The sequence below is a fragment of the Odontesthes bonariensis genome, chromosome 9 (assembly GCF_027942865.1).
Source record: "Odontesthes bonariensis isolate fOdoBon6 chromosome 9, fOdoBon6.hap1, whole genome shotgun sequence".
Classification (NCBI taxonomy): domain Eukaryota; kingdom Metazoa; phylum Chordata; class Actinopteri; order Atheriniformes; family Atherinopsidae; genus Odontesthes; species Odontesthes bonariensis.
The window spans coordinates 24132754-24155666 of NC_134514.1; the positions used below are offsets into that span (position 1 = coordinate 24132754).

Consider the following 22913-nt stretch of genomic DNA (forward strand, 5'->3'; position numbering starts at 1 on the left):
GAAGAATGCGCCAGTCCAAGGTACCATCTGCAGTGGAAATCGGTAAACTCCAGCTTAACTCCACCATGTGGAGCAAAAAATTGCATGCCACTGTAAATGGTTGCAAGCTTTAAGGGAATTTGCCTCCTGTTGGAGACAATGACAGACTGGTGGCTACAGCCCCACAGAAGTGTGTGTTGATCAGTGCTGGGGGAATTTTTCCATCGATGCATGTATGCGTAAGAACCTTTTTTTTTTTGTTATGAAAGTGAGACTGATTATGTCCTGTTGCGTAATTTTTAACATTGATTTTTAACACTTCACAGTTCACAATCAGTGTTTTCTCACTTTAAAACCCTCTCAATTTGTCGCACCTGTAAAACTGCGAGTGAACTGGAGAAGAACTTCTGTTTTCTTTCCTTTCGAATTACCTTTTTGATCCTGTAGATTTGTCTCAGAACAGCTTGAAGCGGCCTTGTCCAAACCAACTACAGTATGCGCTTGATGGTCCCTTTTTCAAATGCTGCGGATGATAATCCAATCACTGCCAACTCTCTAGAGTATCAGTGGAAAACATCAGGCTTAAAAGCATCACGGGTACACTGACATTGGAAAGGGAGAAAAAAGAAAAGAAGGGGTGCAAAGTAGGTGCTCAAAATGATGCTAATAGCGTAATAAATATACAGATTGATACATGATATCAGATGGTGGATTTTTGCTTGGAGAGCAAGTCTTGTCATCAGTGATTACATTAAGGAATCGCTGCTGAGGGCAAAGCAAATATAAATCTTCTTCTCTAGTTAAAGGGTTTAAAAGTAGAGGGACTCTCTCCTCCACCTTTTTCCTCCCTTTCTGTCTGTTTCCTCAGGAATGTGAGAGTGTTTAATACCAGTATAATGAGACTGATTCTTGTGGAAATGCACACATACACAGTCTCACACACACACACACACACACACACACACACACACACAGACGTGACACTAAAAGTTCTGACAGCTATGGCAGCTGCTTTGGGCTCTGGTGTCCTAACTACAGTAGTTATCCGAGGAGTTGTTCCATCTCTTGATTTCTGATCTCCTTTACCTCATTTCTCTTCAGTTCTCCATTTGCCTCTGTTTCACTGTGAATCAGCACGAGCACTCTCGCCTTAGTCTTCCACTGAAACTAGAGATGTAAGCAACAGGTTCTCGTGGGGGGAAAAGGGTTTTCATAAGTTGGCTGCTTACGTGCAACACACACTCAGCCACATAAGCAGAACTCTGTGGTTTACGGAGAATTAGAATTTTTGGCCAAATGGACTCCTGTAAATGTGCAGAGCCTGACATTTAAAGTGGGTCTGCAAAATGATGAAGGGGACAGAGATGGGACGGGATGGATGAATCTGTGAATCCGTGCACGAGGGGAAGCCCGAGGACTCGACTTATTGACTTCCAACCACCGCCTGCCATCTTTGTGGGTTTACTTGATGAAACATAGAAAACGAAACAGTTGATTTTAAGTTTTCTTATATTTTCAGGTTCAATTTGACTTTCATTGAATCTAAGCAATATAGCATGTCATGTTAGATTGTTTGATTTTATTGGCTGGTGGGAGGATTTTTCTTTTTTTTTTTTTTTCGTTTTCTTGTTTAATTCAGTAACTGCACTGCCATCATGTGGCAAAATAGAAGCACGGCACTCTCTGAAACGTTGATATAAAGCATCAGATTTTTGGGTCATTCGGAACTCGAAGCAGATGAGTCAGAAGGGGACACAGAGATATGAAATGTAACATATGAAGCGTGTGAGCACAGATTTTGTATTCTACTCTCCTGTTGAGGGTGCTAGTGCATCTCAAATCCCGTTCCTCCTTTTTTTCCATACTGTTGTCACATGGTATACGTCAGCAGTGCAAGTCTGTCTGTAATAATCTGTCTGGTATTCATTGCATTCCTTGACGAAAGCGCTACTTATTGGTGCTGCTTATTGTTTGAAGCTACTCAGTTTATATGATGAATAGCTCTGTGATAATAACTGAGTTTGCATAACTTTCATCAAATACCAAGGGTTAACTATGTACTCCAAAGTTATCTCTGCTATTCTGCTCCATCTTTTCGTATTAGCTCTGTGTTGCTCTGAGTCCCTCAGTTATCCTCACTTTGCTTAACACCTTTTTTAACACCTGCTCATTACTTCTCAAATAAATTGGGCTCGAATTCCCCTAAAATTCCATTTTTTTTTTTTTCCAAAGGAGGATGTGATTTTCCACTCTTAATATGATACGTCTAAAATGTTATGTTGTAACGAGGAAATGAGGATGTTGGCGCACAGCCTACAGGTGTGTTGGCACAGGTAGAAGGTTTCATTTGAGTCTCAAATCAAGAAAAAAAAAACCCAGCACACCGCGTTTTTCTCAGCGTCGGTTTATTGATCATAAATATGTTTCGGCTCTTGGCTGCTTCTTCAGTGTGCAGTTAAAAGAACCTTATTGCAGCAACGATCCACTAATCCATCAACACTAACTGCACTGCGGTGTGTATTCAGCAGTGGATAAAGCAACCTCTCCCACAGTGCCTTTCCCTAAACATCTGACCCTTTCGTCCCCTCTTGTGTCTCCTCAGAACTACAGCTGTCCCTCGGTCATGGTCCTGGCTGTCCCGGTGGCGGTGCGGTTCCTGCAGAGGGGAAACAGGGAGCTGAGCAGGAACATGTCCAGTTACCTTTCCCTGGCCGCTATAGCTAAAGCTGATCTGCTGGCCGAACACACAGAGGCCATCACAGTCAGTGTGTTGGGAGGTAGGATACACACACAGAAAATGTTTTCCTTTCCTCAGTTTCTGTTACCCCACAGAAAGACGGAGGTCTTCTTACACAAGTGTGTTTTGGTGTGTGCTTTTTGAAACGTAAAGCAAAAACGGAGGCACAGAAAGAGCTTTTGAGAAAAGCTCTGCTGACAAAACGACCCGATAAAAGGATTTTCTGATCGGGCCACTGTGGGGATAATGTGCTTATCTCGGTGTTGACAGTTGACATGCGGGTTTGGCTCGTGGAAGCAGAAGTCGTAGGCTCCGTACGAGGAATTTCAGCAGACCTGAAGAAACAATCGGCACGGTTACACGTGCAGTTGAGTTGTGCTGTAGTTACAGCTCGACTTTGCCATTTAACTTGTCCACTGGTCTGGTACCAGCTGGCATGTGCAGGAGAAGAATCGGGTTAAAGGAGTTTCTGTTGTAATCAGAAGTTGTTGTTGTTGTTGTTATTGAACCATTGAGGATGATAAAGATGGTAAATTGCTGCTGTCAGCAATCATTGTTTCACTGCATCCTTTGACACTAAATGGATATTCATACACAAGAAGTTCCCATAGTTCTTGTTCATATCTATGGAGATGCTGCATCGACACATTTAGTTTTTTTTTGTGTGTTTTCTCTTTGATCAGAACAGCTGTGAAACCGTTTTTTTTTTTTTTTTTTTAAATGTATTTCTTCAAATGACCAAAGGCTTGCATGAGTACACATATCCTGAAAGCAGATCTAATATGATAGGACAGGACTTAATGTGTGATGACACTGTCCTCATAACCGCTTTCTTCAACTTCCTTGAAGCTGACCTCCAGTTGGTGGTTATCCCCGAAGACATATTTCACTCATTTTGTTTGTTTTTTTATTCAACACAGACGCTCTGGCTCATTAGTGCAGTGGAGGTCCCTAAAGGTCTGTAGTCCATAGTTAGCCATGCTGGATTTTAGATCTGTTTACCCCACAGACATACCCCCACACACACACACACACACACACACACACACACACACACGCACGATTTATTAATACAGACGAATCCTGTGCAGGGGTTCAGTTCGTAGAAATGCTTTCTCCCGATAGCACTCGGTTAAATGTGGGTAGCTCAGAGTGCGTTTGTGTTTTTCTGTGTGAGTCAAACTGGTGCTTTTGGGAACACGCTGAACTAACACCACACTTTAACACACCCAGTGCACGGGACTTATCTCCACACACAGTGCCAGAGTGCTGCTGACACTGAGCACATTTGGTAGGGGCAGCTCAGCACATGAAACAGCTTAGCTTTCTGCTGTTTGGTTCATTTCACAAATGAAATGAAATCAGTTTTGGGCATGCGGTGTCTAATAAGACACTCGGCACCGTTTGCTCGCAAGCTCTGGTCAGACATTTTGATACCAGGTGGTTTGTGCCAATGGAAGAAACAAAACATAGGTGTAGGAACATGTGACAGGATACACGAAATGTAAAAAAAATCTTCATTTACTGCGTTTTAAACATGCATTAGTCGACAGAAATGACTTGAAACAAGTGCTGAATGACGACGAAAGACAGAAGCACCACATGTGTTTTCCTTTAAGATACATTTTGGTGGAATTACTGCTGTTTTTAAGGAATAATATGAGGTGACGGGACAACTGGCAAGGCGATGGAGCAGTTTTGACACAATCGCGGTACGCAGCATTGACTCACACACTAATGCAATAAACTAATAAGACACGAGCATTGCGCTTCAAATGCTTATTTTATTGTCTTTTTTGTTGGAATAAAACAGTTTACATAGAGTTCACATCGTTGGTACAGAATATCTGCATTATTGGCCCTCACTGACTGTTAGCCTGATATCAAACCCGTTCATTTGATAAATTAGAGACGCTAACGAGGCAATCCCACATGGTTGTGTCACAATGTTATTTTAATGTTTTTTTTCCTAACATTTTGACTTTGCCAGTCCCACACGTATCAGGTTTGTGGATGTTGGCAACTCAGGGGACGGATAGGCCTACACTTTGTTTAAAAAATGTGTCCTTTCTGGTAGATTTATGAGAACCCCAAAGTCATCACATGATATAACGCAACTCGACAGTCCTGTTTTCTTTCTTTGTAAACGTGGAGAGAAGCAGATGGAGCGCAGAATGGGATAAACAGAAAGTTTCGTTGTGCATACAGGGCAGCGGCTGGTAGCTGTTTAAGAGCGGTGCATTTACATCGGCTATGAGCAACTTCACCCGCGAAGCAGGTATTATTTTATTACCTCTGGCTGTGTTTTACAATTGCAGTGTATTACTACAAAAAAAATGCTATTCATTGATGAGCCTTTGAGAATGAACAACACAGGAACAGTAAGAGTTTTTCAGTAAGTTACCGTTTATCTGCGGCATGAAGATTGTCACTGAATCAACACTATGTCTCTTATGGTTTATGAATATTACCTCCGCCAAGGAGGTTATGTGATCGCCCGAGATGTCTGTTGGTTTGTCTGGATGTCTGGATGTTTGTCTGGATGTTCGTCTGTTCGTGCTGCAATCTTGCGACCTGCCACAAGGTGGCGGGGCTTGGTTGTTTCGTTGTCGTTGAGGGAGGGGTAGGAGGGGGTGCGCAGGGGGGAAGGTAAACAGTAGCCCCTTTCACACTGCCGAATAACCCGCGTTTAATTCGCGAATTTAGCGTGTCCGCTGTTGTGTTCACACTGCCGACCCGGGCTGCCGCGTCAACTCGACTCGCCTTTCGACCCGCGCCGGACCCTAGTCTTTTTGCCGAGCCGAGTTTGATGTGAACACAATCGACGCGGGTCGGACGTGGGCGTGACGTGAGGAGTTTAAAACAAGAGAGTCTGGCTGCAGACCTGCACTGTCAGGACCCACAGACCTGCACTGTCAGGACCCTGTTGCAGACCGTCACCTGCACTGTGAGGACCGGAAGTGCACTGTGAGGACCGGAAGTTGATTCGAAGCCTTTCAAAATAAAAGCGTGTGTATCGGAAGCACGTATTTTTAAACTATTTTAAACGCTATATTTTTCAAGAGGTCCTCACAAATGAATTAATTAGTTAACAGTATTCCCGGTCTATTGTTTTTATTTGTATTGTAAACTTTTGTTTGGTCACTGCACACATTTTCTCTTAGGCTCATGTTCATAAGCCAACATCTCACAAGATGCCATAGGCCTATACTGTACATTTTATTGTATACTATAGAGTAAGTCACTGCTATTTCATTATCATTTCATTTTGACTTTATCGCACTGCTCTTTATATATATATATGTATTTGTTTCAATTAGTTTTTCTGTTGTATTATTCTGTATTTTTATCCTTAACCACCATAAATTTCATGTTTGGTTCTATGTCTATGCCAATTATGTTCTTGTGCTGCTGGAACACCTTAGTACCACTAAATAGTACCCTAACTCTTGATATCTACAGTATAATCTTAGTCAAATTATTAAGGGATCAATGAGAAAACATAAAAAGCACACCAAGTCACAACATGATCAAATGTTCTGTAGTGTTTATTCAGTCAAACATTCACAATATGACAAAAAATCTTTGTTTTTGTCGACTACCTGTTCACAAAATATCAACATGTCGTTAATATTGTGAAATATCATTTTGAAAGGCTCCAGGATCGCTTCTCTTTCATCCTCGTCCAGTTCTTCGTTCCACAACCTCCCATACTGTAGAGCAGCCTCTGCCTGTTCCTCTTCCCCCATGCCCAGAACGTCAGGCAGGTCCACTCGGGCAGACAACAGTGGTTTGTTGGCCTCAGCCCACTTTGCTGCATGTCTGCAATTTTGAAGAATGCGATCTTCAACCGAGTCCTATGGAAAAGACAGAAAGAAAGATGTCTGTCCTATAGCTGCCACACCAACAGTATCTGACCAATAGATACTGTGCAAAAGCTTACGCCTTCCACTGGTGTGTCCACATCAGCAAGTCTGGCTCTCTTGGAGACCTCTGCCTGCTGCTCTTCTTCCTGAGTACTCAACTATTAATATGAATACATGCATTATACATACTTTATACTCTTACCTGAATTTGTAGTCCAGTTTTCTCTGTCCAGTTGCCAGGATTTAGTGACTGGGATAGGTTTCTAAAAGACAGAAAGTGAGGTGTCAGATGTTCTTCACTGCAACCTACATTACCTTCATTTTCCTTTTACCCTTTTACAAACCAAACCACAACCTGCCAGAAGTTAGAAGCGTTGGCTAATACTTATGAGTACAAACAAACAGACAAATACATTATGCTTACCTTTAAATAAAATGCCACCTTTTGTATGTGCCTCTAAGTGGCTCTGCAGCTTGGACAATTTTGTTGGTTTAAATTGTAGGCACAGAGGGCAGTGAAACAGTTTGCAACATGACGTGCAGCGTTCGATTTTTGGCGTAGTGCCGGCGGTTGTTATTGAAATATGCATCTGTAAGAGACAAATAATGTCGTAATAAGTAAAACTAAATTATATATATATATATATATATATATATATATATATATATATATAAATGGCGCATTTAAGTGAGCACTATCGATACGATAACAACGCTAAAGACTAGCCAAAAGTAAATAAACCTGATTCTTTAAAATTAATATAACTTTACAGTATATAGTTATTGAAATATGCATCTGTAAGAGACAAATAATGTCGTAATAAGTCAAACAAAATTATACAAGTCAGCACTATCGATACGAAAAATGGCACATTTAAGTGAGCACTATCGATAGGATAACAACGCTGAAGACTAGCCAAAAGTTTAAAAAAAACCCTGATTCTTTAAAATTAATATAACTTTAGAGTATATAGTGTGCAACGTAACGTTCCAGTGAATAAAGACTGTTTCTGTTTCTTCGTATGAAAGAAAGAGTAGTTTTCACTCGACTTTTACTCACCTCGTCGTCTCCACAGTTCAAATGGGGAACGAAAAATAGGTGCTCCTCACTTGTCGCTTCGGGTCCTCACAGTGCAGGTGACGTCACAGTGCATGTCTGCAACTAAGGGTCCTGACAGTGCAGGTCATGGGTCCTGACAGTGCAGGTCTGCAGCCAGACCCCTCTCGTTTAAAAGACAGAATGGACAGCTGATTCAGAACAACAGCGACAGGTGAGGACAAGTTTTACTCTGTTTTAGCCTACATCAAGTTGGAGACATTTTTTAATATGGCCAACTGGGGAGACAAGGAGGTCCGCAATTTGGACCCGCTAAGGTAGCGGGTCGCAGTGTGAAAGCCGTCTTTGCCGTTTCTGAGAAGTCGCATCTGAAAGATAGCATCTTAACTTTGTAAACCTTTTCAATCGGAACACGAGCCAGCTGAATCTATGCACAAGTTTAAGCAGACGCATCGCTTTCTCTCGGACGTGGTGGATTACGACGTTAATCGTTTCAGACCATTCACTACAATATATGGGTGGATAAAAAAAATGCGCTTATAAAACAAAGCTTCATTGGCGGAGGTCTGCACTCTCTGAGTGCATTTCTAGTTAAAGGTTGTTATTGTCATATGACAACTACACCCACTACTAATACTACAAGTATTAAAAATGATTGGGAAAAAAACACAGCTACGTCCAATTTGAAGACCTTTAATTGATAGAGGTCCATCAATATGGGTTTTTCTTAATGAGGGAGGCTGATGACTGATATATGATACAGATTTATATTCATTTATTTATCGTTTGGGCTGATCTATTAGGCCAGTTGTCTTTTTCTCTTCCATTTAGTCAAATATAATGACCTGACCCATTCATATGCTGGAGCAGGGAAACATGGTGAACATGCAGGACGGTGGGCCTTGAGGACCAGGGTTGGGAAACACTGCCTTAGATCGTGCATTTTTTCTCAAGATGGTTAGCTGCTAACAGAAAAGGGTTCAGTAAATGCCTGAAAAGATTTGCACGTTTTTACCCTCCAAGATAGATGCAGTTTAACGGGGATTGATCAGCAAACAGGAAATCAAATTCACTCTGGAATATAATACATACATTCAAAGTGGAGTTAGGATGAAAGGCAACACATCTTGCTCAAGGTGGGATTAAAGCAAGTTTCCTTGGTCAGTTTTTAAATGTAAAATAGGCCATTTCATGTTTTCATCCCTTACTGCAACCCCCTGCTGAGCATCATCTGCTGCACACTGACCATTTCAGTCTCGTGTTGACTTCTTTTTAAACAAGCCTGCTGTGTAGCTCGACTCTGAAACCTCAGCATAAACACAAGGGTGAGGGTAATGGTGGGTTGGTTGTGCGAGCTCGCAAGATGCATGGACCGCACACGGGTATTTATCACAGTGGCCGAGGCACGGTTGTGTGGCCACATCCAGAGTGTCTTCTTTTATGCGTTCTTTGGAAAGCAACGTGTTGGTGTATATCTTGGATCCATTTTGTTGTATTTACATTGTGTCTGAATTAGGTCAGTGTGTAGTGAGCTTTATGAGCATGGGTGTACTTTATAGCTACAGAAAGCCAACAGCAGGATACAGTGTGAAGGTTTCACAGCTGCAGCAGGACTAAGTCATTATCAGAAGTCTCAAACCAGCATACATGCTCGCAACATGTGGGCTTGCTTTGGCCCTTAGGGATTAGGAAGGCAGCAGTCCCTTCCCTTTTCAATAAAACCTGCTCAGAAGTTAACCGTGAAGTTTGGAATGTGTCAAAGCTGTATATCTTTTGGAGTCCCCTGCAGAGTCCCCGACATATGTAGCCACTGCACCCTGGTTTGTACGCTTAACAGATGTGGTGGGTTAGATGAGAGGAAGTGTGTGAGAGTTGGTCACTATTAAAGTTCCGCACACAGGTTTCAGCTGAAGGAGACGTATCGGAACACAATGAAGATAATCTAATCGTAACCTGTTTCTTAAAATCATGTCAACACAACCCCATTTCTGAAATGTTGGGAAACGGGATTCGGTTATTTGCAGATCTCATAAAGCAGATTTTTTTTTTTCACAATAGAACATAGAAAACATATCAAACATTTTCCTGTTTCATGAAAAACATCAGCTTATTGTGAATTTGATGGCTGACATGATTAAAGACATGCTATGCAACTTTTTCATGGTCATAAAATTGCTTGGCAATCATCAGTTTGCTTGTCTGACCCGTTCCGATGAAAACGGTGACATTTCCATCTCCATCTGGTGGCCCTAGCCCGAAACAGCGCTTGCAACTTTGCCTGTGGCGCCGCGTGCTTTGTTTAGCTCTGGAAGTCTCGCGGCACACGAGAGCCGAGAACTACTGCTTCATGGCAGGTCGTAAAGGGTTCTGAGCCGAGCATACAATGATATAGTACAAGACAAAAATGCACATATGGTTTACAATTCATTCTTTGCTTTTATACTGCTTTGATAATTACTTTTACTACATACCTTCGAAGACATCGCGAACCTCCGTCGTCTTCTCCAACTCTCTGCGAGTGTCTTGAAAAATAAACCGTAAATTGCCTCTGGTGGGTTGCCGATTTTCTACGGAGCTCCCCCTACAGCTTTGGGGTGTGTATTGCATGGTAAACAAACCCCATATAACTGAGCCCTGCTTTAAGATGGGTCAACAAAAGGCCTGAAAAATAAGTGGCGCTAAAATGAAACGGTCAAAGAAACATGGTGCGTCTTCTTAAGTTAATTGGCAACAGATCGGCAACATGATTGGGGCTAAAAAATGCACCTTACAGCATTATACGCTCCCATCCAGACAGGGTCTTTTTTTTCAGGGAAGGCCTTGCATATTTTAGCAAGACAATGGTTTCATAGTTGAATAGTCCGGACACTGGACTGGTCCACTTGCTGTCCAGACCTTTCATCAGCTGAACATCAAGCATATCACAAAACGCAAAACACAGCAAAAAAGACCCAGGATTGTTTTGCAGCTAGAGTCCTATATCAGACGAGAGGAGGACATTTCTTTTCTTTACAAACAGAGGGAATGCTACACAGGGGTAAACCTAGACTGATCCCAACTTGTTGCTGCCATGACTTTCAAGCTGAATTGTGAATAGATTATTGGTTGATGAGATTTGCTCATCGTTGCCATATGTTTTTGTTTTACATTTTAATGCAGTGTCTGAACTGTTTTGGAACTGAGATTGAACAACCTCTGATAAGAAGCATATGCCGCATTACGCTTGGTCATTATTTGTTTTCGGAGAAAACAATCCAAAATGCAAAAGCAGTGTGAAAACTAAGCCCGACCTTTCATAGGAATGGAGACGTAAAGAAGTAGCGAGGTGCTACTAATCGAATGCATTTGATTAATTGATCATCAGCGATTGTGAGCACCTCTATGAAAGCTGCCTGTTTGCTGGTCTGGAGCATTCAGGTGTGTGTGTTAAAAGACTCTCATGGAGTAGAGTCACAAGTAGAGTTGAATAGAAATTGTAGATTTTATCTTATCCTGATAAAAGAAAACCTCTGAATTGAAAGAGTGTGCTCTTTATTTATTTTTTTGACACGACTATAAGCTTAAGGAGGGCTTAAAGTTGAAATGTGCTCTTGACACGGTTTGAATGACAGGAAAAGAACACACAGTAACTTGAAATGTTTATTCATACCTCACTTTCCATTCATCCATCCATTGTTGTGAAAAAAATATGTACAAAATACATTCAGTTACCTCATCTTACAAAGAACAAAATCAATTTACAATATGATACAAGGCAACTTGGTTCATACTAGGTTAGACTGTGCGAACACTGTTCCACTGTCTGATGAAATTCAAAAATACAAAAACATTACCTAATAATTACATGAGCACTACTGACAAAAACTAACACATGAATGTAAACAGTTTAATGATAACAAGTTTATCTATGTAAGGTCTTAAAGAGGTTTTAAAATGGGAAAAGAAAGGTATTATTATTAAACGATAAAGCCATCTCTAGAGTTTAAAATACCACTTTTAAATGGAGGCAAGTACAGCAGTTTTCAGTCATGCAAGTATTGCATACCAATGTTATTCTGCACATGACGGATTGTTAATATATTATAAAGTCCCTCCTGCTGTCAGTTGTACTGATGACAGCGCTAATAATTGTACGTACAAGATTGCAAAGAGAGGAAAAGCAAAGATGTTTATTTCATTGTTGTTTCCCGTTGAAACTCAGAGGGAATATACTGGTTATCTTCACTTGCCATTTCTTTTTCACGATCCTTGATAGAAAGAGGAAAGACTACATCCGACGATCGTAAGATAATCTCGATCTAATTTCTGTGACCTCCTCTTTACCTCTCCTGCATGGCTGGCTCAGAATCTGCTCCACTTAACAAAAACGCCCTCTTGTCTTCCTAACACTCTAATTGAGTCATTGTAAACTCTGCTTGCAGCACATTTCCTGCGACAATGCAAGCTGTCAAAGCTGCATGTGCGTCAGTGTGAGTGTGTGTCACAGCATCGGTTCAAACGGATATGTTACAAAGTAGACTTCGGTCTCTCACAGCATTGGCTTTCTCTTGTTCGAACTTGTCCAACAGAGTTCATTGCAGCAGAATGATAACAATGGGGGTGATGCAGAAAATCCGGTTTGTACCAAGGAAATGATTACAACATGAAACTATTGGAGCGAAGATATTAAAGTTAGTTTTAAGTGTCTTCAGTTTCAGCTTGAAATCTAATTGCAGTGTTGTGGATATTCACCACGATGATGGTTACGATAATGCTGACGATGATGATTAAATTTCCCCCATGAAGGTTTAGAATCAGTAAATGAACTGAGCACCTCCGTGTGGCACCATCTCCGTCACACCCCAGGCCACCGTGCTCCCCCTCTGCTGGCAGCCCTGGCCTTCCCGCAAAGCCAGCGGGGCGATCTCGTCTTCTGACAGCACTCTGTTCCACATGTTCACCCCCGTCATCTTCCCAGCAAATGCCAGCTTGGAATCGAATCCTCCCTCAAACCCTGCCACGCCGCTCCCACTGCCCGGAGTCAGAGGGCAGCAGCCGTTTCTTTCCTGTCCAAGCTGCAGGGAGCCTCCATCGGGTATGACGTGTCCCTCGGCCACCCCTGGTGTGATGGCCACTTTTTTGCCGCCTGCCCACAGTGTCGCCAGACCCTGATCGGAGGACCAAGCCCCGCACAGGTGGATCCATTCTCCCGGGATAACCGCGCCCCGGGCCTCCACCAGGTGAGCTTCTCCTCCGATGGTGAGAAGGGCCGACGTTTGGGCGAGGAGCAGCTGGATCTCATAGGGGTTCTGGCGATTTCCGTAAGAGAACAACACAGTTTTGTTGGAGACCGCGATCGGCTTCACCCACATGCAGACAGTGAAGGAGGACAAGGTGAGAGGGACCTCTGGTAAGATGGAGGTGTAGATTCGACGGGAGCGCATGGGGAAGAGGAGGGCCATCTCACAACCTGTAGAGCAAAAAGATATGAAAGTACCTATGGTCACCAAGTGAGCATTATCTTTTCTGTACATCTTTTCTGTTTTCTGAGGGAGGCTTTTCATTGTTTTCCTGAGTCATAACACAAATGTTATGCATGAACACGACGACGACAACTCTGAAAGCACAGAAAGGTTTAAGCAAATAACATTTATCCATCCATCCATCCATTTTCTACACCTGCTTACCTGGAACCCTTTGAGCTGTGAGGCGACGGTGCTAACCACCACACCACCGTGTAGCCCAATGACATTGATTAGTTTGTTAACGTTCTGGGATTCGTTGAGCTCAAAAAAAGCCATGTTACGCAAATAAAAACAATATATCCTCAGCAATGGATACCTTTAATGTTTCTCAGCCAATAGAACCCAGAATCGCTCTTGCCTTGTCCCATTATGGCAATTTGAGAGGACACTGCCTAATAGAAAAAAATGCATTGCCTAATCCTAATCAAGACAGATCTGAGATTGTTATTTTTCACCTATCCCAGAATGCTGAGGCTGTGTGAGACCAGCAGTCACTGGACCCCTCAGACTAAGCTGCAACTACCACAACGGACTGTAAAAGCTACGGCACGTGGGAACCTCTCCCCACACTGAAGGAGGTTTGAAACGTTGGTGGCAGCTTGAGTCTGATTGAATGAGTCACAGTCAAAGTTCACTTTATGGTCAGGTGATGAGATCATGAATCACGAGAATTTTTTATTATTTTTTCCTCCTGACACACACCCAGACCTCTCCGGGGTCATCTGGTTCATGGGTTTTTGTCAGTGCTTTTTTTTTTTTTTTTGCTCGTTGTCTCTCAAACTCATTGAGAAACGTACTTTTTTTTTTGTTAAGGTTTTGGTTTGAAAAACAGGTACACGCTGTTATTTGTGTGGGTGTTCCTGTGAGATAGGCCATTTTGGGCAAGTCTGTCATTATTGCAGGACGCTGTGTGAATGCACTTTCCTCCACATGCCTAATGTCCAAAGTTCTTTCTTTCTGTTCCGATCTGCACCCCTCGTTTTGCATTCCTCTTCACGCTCTTTCGACTTTTCTCCATCATTTTTCATCTTCCCTCTCTCCTAATCTCTTTGTTGTTCTTTCTCCACCTCCTTCGTGCCCTCTCTTTTTGTTTCTGCCACTCTAGTTAGCAGATAAACTCCCAACGTACTAAAACAGGAGATCCCAAATATTGATGTTCCATTCGTCTCAGTTTTACACCACTCAGAAAACTTTGGTGAAAAAAGACATCTTGGATGTGTGTGTGTGTGTGTGTGTGTGTGTGCGCGCGCTCATGCTCTTTCCCATCTGGTTCCACTTTCCTTGGGAAACTTTTGTGTGGTTTTTGTGGCGACTGGCTAATGAGAACACCTCCCACTGCTATATGTAGGTCGTACCAACATTTCCGGACTTTGAAAAGGTGTGTGTGGGCTGTGCAATGGATGGGTAATAGAACCTTTTCTTATCTTGATGGATGACTCCTCAAAATTGGTTTATACAGCTGACCCCACACTTGTCTACCAGCCCATTTTCCTTAATTTGACTGTATTAACTGAGATGAATGAGGTCACGGGGAGGAAAAAGATAGGTTACTACTTGAGGAGGATGACATGCCTAGAGACAGAGGAAGTGGAAAATCTATTTAGGATAAACACAAGCTGCATGGTTGGTGTAGAAGCTTGTCCTGACAGAGGGGCGGGGGGGGTTCTCATATCTTAAGCATGACCTGAATGTGTCATTGCAGAAAGAAAGAAAAAAGAAAAAACTGGGATGGAAGTTTGTTTGAATGTTGCATAAACAAAAAGGAAATAATAGGTGAAAGCAAACTGATTCTTGAGGGGAAGATGGATTTCTTACCTCCTGGAAGGTATCTTTGCCTCGATGACTTCAGCACCTCTTCCAGCTCAGCACTAACCCCTTGCAGTGCAGCCAGCACCCTGTCTAAAGCAGTCTCTTGTGCTGTGACCTTGTGCTCACGGTGTCTTGAGGCCTCCCCCCCAGGGAGCTGAAACTCAGTTTTGGTATTCAACCCCATCCCATCATCTCCTGGGCTGCCGAAGCAGCTGCTCTCCAGCTTGGCCAGTCGGAACGCTTGTGTTTGTGCCACAGAGAGGAGCTGCTGCAGCATGTCCTCCAGGTGGTTGCTATTCCCGACAGAATTCCCAGCAGCAGAGGTCAGATCTCCAAGTGTCAGGCGCTCCAGAGTTTCTCTCAGACGACCCTCCAGCAGCAAAGCCATCCGTCTTCCTGCTGTGTCCACCGCAGCCCCACAGGACCCACCATACTGGGCTACAAATCTGACAAAGGACCCGTGCAAAAGATTTACACCCTATCAGAGTAATTTAGCAACAGAGCCATGCGTAGAATCACTCAAAACACAGTTTGTTTAAATGAAACTGGATAGATTAAGATTTCTCTTCTTAAGCAGAGCTGAAATGATGTGACAAGTAATCGATTTGGCAATCGAGTCAAAACTAATTAGCAGCAATATGATAATCATTGGTTCAACTACTTTTTAACCAAGAATGAAAAGAAGAAGATACTAACAGTAATGGAATTATAACCTTGCTTAAAAATTGTAAAAAAGAGTTTTATTTCAAGTCGGACGATTGAACAAACATATATGGTTTAGTCACACGAACTCAATCTGCCTCATTTTGGAGTTCTTTTTAAGTTCTTGCGCGGACCGATTCCTACTCATTCATTTCTTTTCAGCGCCAACCAACCTTAGCATTTCCCCACGCAGCGACCCCATCTCCACCCTGACGATGTCGTCAGCATACTGCAGAAGCATGTTCTCCCTCATCTGACTGTTCTCCAACATGGAGAAGACTTTGTCCCATTTGGTCAGGTCTGGGGAACTGCAGGGTGCTGGACTCGGTGTGGCTGCAGAGAGGCATGGCAAAGCGTTAGAATAAAAAAGTAAAATTGTCTTACAACGAATTAATACATTAGGGGATAGACCTTCAGCCATACGCATTCCCGGAGATCAAGAAAGAAAAAGAGTTAACTTGCTCAGTGCGGTTATTTAACAGATGTAGCTGTAGGCGATATACATTTTTTATACAGAGAAACGAAAACTGATCTTTCTTGCATTGACAGTTGGATAGTTGGACAGTAGGTTAAAATAAAGACCACAGGTGGGAACAAATGAGGATGTCAAGTGTGAGAGAGAAAGAGAGAAGAATCAGGAAAAAATACATTTGCCTCATAAAACGAAAGCTCTGGCTGTTGCATTTCCTGTGAGATTAACTAGCTTTGGGTTGTAAATGAGCAAAGAAAGGAAAGGAGAAAAGATGGAGCGACCTGCTGAGAGAAGGTGGAAAGATTACAGGAGCAATGAGAAAAATAGGGTGGTGGGGGGCTAAAACAACCTTAGGGTAAGAATATATATCACACACACACTGCTCTGGTTAACGTTTGAGCCTTCCAAGCTCTGTTTATACGTGCAAACATTTTCCAGAGGGGCATTATTACTGGGCTCCACTGTTTGTTTTGGCTTCCCAGTGTCCTCTCATGTTCCGAGTGAGTTAAAAAGGGTTCATACACTTTGCTACCTTTAGGTTTACCTATTCAGACGAGCAGTATGAAGGATTTTGATGGATGTAGAATAAAAAAAATATATATATAGACCCTTAAGTTTGTGTGTGTGTATGTGTGATTTCATTTGCCTGTTAACTAGAGGGAAAAAAAATTGAAATGTATGCCCCATATGCATGTTTAATCATTTTTTGTAAACTCGAGAGAACAGACAAAAAAAGATTGGTTCACTTTTGGCAAAGATGGAGGCGTATTGGGCAAACCTGACCCAAAACGCAGCATGTTGTTTTTCTCTTGTCCGCCACATGTCATTTTTCAGCCTGTCATTCATCTGAAAATGAACATTCTCGTGACCTCTCGACTCATGTTGCCCATTTATTCAGATTCCACTCAGTGATTCGGAGGTCTGCGCAGGTCAGGAGCAGTGAACCCCGTCTCCCTTCAGCCTCTGACCTCTCCTCTTCCTCACACACCTGCAAACAAACTTTTGCTCAGCTCACGTGATTTGACCTTTTCTCCCTCTCGCAGCAAACTCATTATACTTTTTTTTTTGGCCTTTCCCCCTCTCCTCTGCTCCAATTTGCATGTGTATTTTACTCCTCGGCCATGCGTTTGAGGTGCCCCAGTTTTTGCAGTTAATCACATTTCAGGCGCCGTGCCCAGTTTCCTTCTAACCGCTGGTGCTGCAATTATACCTCCTGCTAAGTTTAAAACAACAAACAATGGCAAAATGCGAGCTACAACAGGCCGAGTGGGCTCACAAACACACGCACACACGCACACACACACACACACACACACACACATACGGGCACTCGTGCTGTCTTCTCTTTGACACGCTCACTCTCTTGCTTTTGCCATATACACACAAACTCGAATTCTCGCCAAAACGGCTGAGGGAAGGATTTTCTTAATTGTACGCTGCAGCCGTAGTTAGTGTTTGCTCTATCAGGGAACTGAAAAAAAGACCTCAGTTTTGTGTCTCAGCGTATTATTATTCGATGGAGCTCTTCTCACTCATCAACCCTGTACGCTAATACATGCTGAGGTGCTTATTTCATGTTTTACTCGTCTATATCTTTCCGTAAAGCCTTTTCAAATCATAAAAAATTACATTTTTACAATGCAAACTTAACATTTGTGCAACCTGCAGGTTAACAGTACTATTGAGTCAAATCCAATCAGAGTGAATGAACACTGGAAGACTTTCAGTTCATGCCCATTTTCAGGGATTGAAGTGCAGAATAGCGATTACCTGTTGCTGTTCACCAGCAATGCATTTTTACTAAGACGACAGGGAATGATGTAAATCGGTGCCCTGATCGCACCTCTCGTGTATTACAAAAAAAAAAAGGACATTACATTACATTCGATGCTCTCGGATCACAGTAAATTGCAGTTGTGACCATCTGATAGTCTCAAAGAAGATGCACACTTACGTTCTGCTGTCTCCTCGTCTGTGATTTCATTGAAGTAGGCATGGTCGTATTTGATGTCAATATCATCCTCGTAGGCGAAAGCCAGACACACACTCGCCAACAACACACACGCCGCCTGTGGGGACCTGAGCCGAAGCATGCTGCCGCCACCTGAGAGCGCCTCAGAGAAATGTTAGGTGTGAAGGGGAAGGGGTGCGTCTGCTGAGCGTCAGGTCCGCTACCTGCTCGTCCGTTGTGAGTGAAAGTCAGAGTCAGGTTGTCTCTCCCTGCGTGTGTTTGTGTTTGCCTCTGCTGCTGCTCTCTGTCAGTCTCACTTTCTGCTGAGCTGCAGGTCCACTACTCTCTATTTCAACCCCTCACTCTCTCATACTGTATTTGTCCCTCCTCCTCCACAATCACTCTCCTCCTCTTTCTTCTTTGCCCCCCCTGTCTCTTATTCTCTTTTGCTAAGTGCTGAGCAATCTTTGGGCAGGAAGCCCAACAGTGAACACACATCTGTATTTCGTCAGAAGGCTTTGGAAAATGTTCCACTTATCTCGATGTATATATTCATCAAGAATATATTCATACATTTTATATTTATATATATATATATATATATAAAACTTTAACCTGTAATCTTAGATGTTCTTTAATGACTGAGATGTGGGGACAGAGTGACATCGCTGTAGCTGCATGTGACTGTTGAAGATTCATGAGCTCACCAATAACCAAACGCATCTTAATCTACTATTCACCTTTTGCCTCTAAATTGTTCTATTTGGAATAAACGCCATTGAGATCTAACCCGACACCCCAGATGGTTTGTTGAACTCAACCAACTCGGGAGTCAAAAGGTCACACAGCCTAAGAAAATACTCGGCAGGTGATGGAAGTAAGCATCGTCTGGCTAGCTTCTACATATGAGATCATCGTCGTCATCCAGGTCATTGTTATTGTTAGTGCTTGACTAGAAGGCCACCGGAATTCTTCTGAGATGAAACATCTTAAAGAGCCTAAAATTTAAGACCAGTTGCCTTCTATCCACTGCTGAGGAGTTGGTCAAATAAAACTGTAACAATCGTGGATGGATGCACCAGCAGCTTTTACTTTTGACAGAACCAGATGTTGGCCGGTTTGAAACAACTGTGCCTCGGCTGAACAAATGGCTTGGAGCGACTGAGCGAATCCCTCAATAAAATGTGAGGACACTTAAAAGGAAACTGTTTGCGTTCTGAGCTGCGTCAGACACAGCAAGTCAAACCCGGAAGGACGCCTGTAAATAATGTTTTATGTCTGAACAGCTCGCCTTTCTTTTCTTGCCCCTTCTGACTTCAGCGATATCCATTTCACCCGACGTTTAACAAGCATCCATTTGCGGCCAAGAGTCGTTTTCTTCATTTGTGACCAATGAAAGAAGCCCACAAGACCCGAAATGCTTTTGTTATTCTAAGTCCCCAGATAATCAACGTTTACTTTGATGGTAACAGTATTATCATTACACCCAGAATTAACAGATGGATTACAGTAAAACCTAATAGATCTCTACCCTTAAAACTACACCTTATACGAACCTCAACTCCAATATTGAGCTGTCACTTCCATTAGTCTTTGATCTACACTGACGTCTGAGTCTAATCATTATTATGAGTTTAACCTAAAAACTCTCTCACCTTTTAAACCCCAGTAATTACACCGAATTATACATCAAGCAAACAGGGAACGTCCGCTGAGGAAAGAGTTTTCTCTGAAAATTTCTTCTGAATCTCCATCCTTGTGCAAACATTTGGCTCTCCTCTCTACAGAAATGTAAAATCAGCGCCTCAGCCTGCGAGTGAGCCCATGAGTCATGCGTCGTTGGAGGTAGCCCGTGTGTCGTAATCAGCTAGAACTGCTCAGAGAGACGGAGGAGAGGAAGAGGGGTAATAAAGGGAGGAAGGAAACCGAAAAACGCACAGACGCACATTTCAGTCATTTGCCCCATGCAGAGATGCCCTTTATGTGTTTTTTTCTTGTGGGAGTGTGAGAAGGAAGTTTGAATGGAACGCCCACGTAAGGGGTTTCTAAATGGGTTTATTGTTTTCCTGCTGCACTGTTTATTTATTTGTTTGTCTCTGTGTCTGTGTGCCTATATTTGTGTGTGTGTGTGCATCCCTGAGTGGGAACTGTCTATAGTTTGTGCATTTTCAGTGGGATGGAAATAATGACTAATGACTCACGGGATTTTAGAATATGCCCACTCTCATCTGCTCCCCTCCCTCCCGCTTTCTGTTTGTCTGCGTCTCTCTCTCTCTCTCGAATTGTGTCTGTTTTCTCTCTCACACATACCTACTGAAACGCACACTTGTCTGCTTGTTATCTGGCTGGGCGAAGCCCTTTCATTCAGACGGATGCGCTCCAAGTTCGTTAAAGTTTTATTTAGCAGCATTTTCAAAGAAAGTGCGGAATTTGACATTTGAATGCCTACGCACCTGTCTGCCAGCCACGCAGTTTTCAAAGCTCCGCTGCTGCCGCCTGTCAGCTCTCTCTCAGTAAAGCAAACAACGTGACGGGGCTCCCCTTTGCTTCATCTGCAACAGCCGTCTCAGATTCCTGTGATAAGAAGTGAAATTAGCATGATAGCCTCACTGCCAACTGGCTCTACTCAGGAAATTACTGTAGAAGAACCCCTGGAGACACCGCATAAAGCAGAGAAACATAAAGTCTAGTTGTTTGTTTGTTTGTTTATAGCTCAAAGGGCTTGCTAAAGATGTGAATGTGTATTTTTATCTTCTAGATTACTGTAATTACATTCAGTACAAAAACCTGTATAAAATGGTATATAGAGAACACGAATCTTCTCAGTTTTTAGGCTCTGCGTGGAAAACAATCACTTCTGATCTGATCGTGAGAGATAAAAAAAAATAAAAAAACAATACAATTGACCAGCTAAAATCAGTGAAAGCACAGAATGAGCCGTCATATTTCTAATAAGAATAATCCTCCGAAGATGATTCAATAAACAGTGCGCAACTTCACAAAATACTTCAGAAAAAAAAGTATGTGTTATACTTTGCACGGCAGTTATCAGTGGAAATCTCAGGGCTTTTTGATAAAGACAGTGTGAAGGACATTGCTTAAAGTCGACCTCCGTCCAAGACGGGGGAAAAAAAGATAAATCTTAGCTTGCTCTCTGTAGCAAAATTGTAAGATTAAACTTTGCTTTATAACTATAAAAGATAAAAACAAGTGCAACTGATTCCACAGAGGCCGATGAGGAGAGAAATCTTTCATTCCGGTAAGCATGTTTATGTTTTTGCCCCCACTGTCAACAATAACCTAAGTTTCCCAGTTCATCCGTCCTCTCTCTGCCTGAACTGCAATTATAACAGCGACAATGTGAAACGGAGAGCAAGAGAGGACAGGCGTGCTCCTCGTAACTCAAAACAGAAACGAGCAGAGACGTGTGATGAAAGCGTGGATTCTCAACGTTCAATTGATTCCACATTGAAACCTGTTGATCAGACAGCAACCGAGCTCTTTGTCTTGGAATTTGGCCAAATTACACTATGATGTCCACTAAAGCTGACACACACGAGCACTCTATGGGAACAAAACACTTTTGGGTGCCAGAGAAGGGCTGAATTAGAACAACGTGGTTCAGTCTCAGCCGGTGGAGTACACAAGGAGTTACCTGAGTTGAGGGGCGCAACCGCACCAGAGAAGAAGAAACAGGAGGCAGGCAGATGTTCTACGCTCAAAGACAGAGAAGAAATGTGAATTATACTTGGGTGAATGTGCGCCTGGTGTAAATATTTACCTTTTTGGCCTCACAGCTGCCACTTGAGGAGGGAATTGAGCCAGCTGGAAATGCATCATAAGAACAGAGCAGAAATCAATTCGGTGTGTGTGTGTGTGTGTGTGTGTGTGTGTGTATGTACAGTATGCACACATACACTTGTTCATTTTGTATTCTTTCTTGGCTAAATGGGATTTGTTATTACTTTTTTTTTCTTTTTCTGAAAAAAACTGAGCTGAAATGAAAACAAGGACGAAAGAAAATGCCTTTTGAGTTGTCTGCCCATGTATTGCCAGATTGCCTCAATAGTGTATGCCTGACTTGGCGTCATAGCTTTACTCCAAGGGACTATAAGATATCGAGCATGCAGTCGTGTTGAATACTTCTCCAGCTGCACGTACTTCAGTACTGACTCAGCAGAGAGATCTTAGTCACGTGTGTGTGTGGGGCTTCCCATCCACTCAAGGCTCCGCTGATGTGTGTTGTCTTCGGTATTGATGATTCATGACAAAAATAAGTCAGAACATACGGGACAGGATGTAGCGACGTATGTGGAAGGGGAGATTGATGGTAAATTTAGCAACTGTACCAGCACGACACATTCATATGGCTCCGAATATTTGAAAGTGTTTTTATTCCATTGCTAGGGGGGGTGGTTGTTCTCTCATGCAACAAAAACCTACAGAATCTCAAAGATATGGGCTTTCGGGGAGAGATTTGTCAACCGGCTCTTATGTTTGGATTTGACAGTTTCTCCCCTGTCTCGCCCACCTGAGGTCATTTGAGCCGCGTGATATATGACTCTCAGGACGTGTATACATTGAATGTGAGTGTTGGAGGCTACACAAAAACACGTTCGAGTCATAAAGTTCTTCAAAAACCAGTCCCCTCTGGACGTCACTTGTGCTGATCTTTGCATTTTTGTCATGTACAGGAACCTCCCTTGCTGTAGGGGTTCAGTTGGAGTTCTTTTGGGGAAGTTTCCATACTTTGTTGGATACGAATAAAGTATTTGTTCATAATATCGACGATCGGGGAATGCACATTTGTAATATATTGTTTTAAGCTCGGTTTCA

At 42.6% G+C, this 22913-nt stretch overlaps 2 protein-coding genes and 1 long non-coding RNA gene across 5 annotated transcripts in view; 1 reads left to right on the forward strand and 2 right to left on the reverse strand.

Moving 5' to 3' along the window:
- veph1 (ventricular zone expressed PH domain-containing 1) overlaps positions 1-22913 on the forward strand; it is a 75527-nt gene that overhangs the window by 11541 nt on the left and 41073 nt on the right. For all 3 annotated transcript variants that reach the window (XR_012770308.1, XM_075473705.1, XM_075473707.1), the window contains exon 5: positions 2582-2756. Coding sequence is in view for 2 of the 3 variants with exons in the window: in XM_075473705.1 (XP_075329820.1) it covers positions 2582-2756 (175 nt within the window). In the remaining variant the exon portion in view is untranslated. The remainder of the gene's footprint in view (positions 1-2581; positions 2757-22913) is intronic.
- Positions 6531-7679, reverse strand: LOC142388884 (uncharacterized). The gene is made up of 4 exons (XR_012770336.1): positions 7643-7679; positions 7007-7172; positions 6660-6845; positions 6531-6573 (listed from the first exon to the last, which is right to left on the reverse strand). It is a non-coding gene; the product is annotated as an uncharacterized LOC142388884 (long non-coding RNA).
- On the reverse strand, positions 11449-18412 carry ptx3a (pentraxin 3, long a). Its single transcript, XM_075474455.1, has 4 exons — positions 18081-18412; positions 15828-15987; positions 14959-15398; positions 11449-13088 (listed from the first exon to the last, which is right to left on the reverse strand). The coding sequence occupies exons 1-4, from the start codon at positions 18217-18219 to the stop codon at positions 12433-12435; spliced, it is 1395 nt and encodes a 464-aa protein (XP_075330570.1). The 5' UTR covers positions 18220-18412; the 3' UTR covers positions 11449-12432.

Excerpts from the sequence above, each read along its gene's own strand:
- ptx3a (XM_075474455.1), bottom strand. The coding sequence starts at position 18,219 with ATGCTTCGGCTCAGGTCCCCACAGGCGGCGTGTGTGTTGTTGGCGAGT. Across the intron at positions 15,399-15,827 it reads CTGCGTGGGGAAATGCTAAG|ATTTGTAGCCCAGTATGGTG; the intron begins GTTGGTTGGCGC and ends GTCCTTTGTCAG. Across the intron at positions 13,089-14,958 it reads GCAAAGATACCTTCCAGGAG|GTTGTGAGATGGCCCTCCTC; the intron begins GTAAGAAATCCA and ends TTTGCTCTACAG.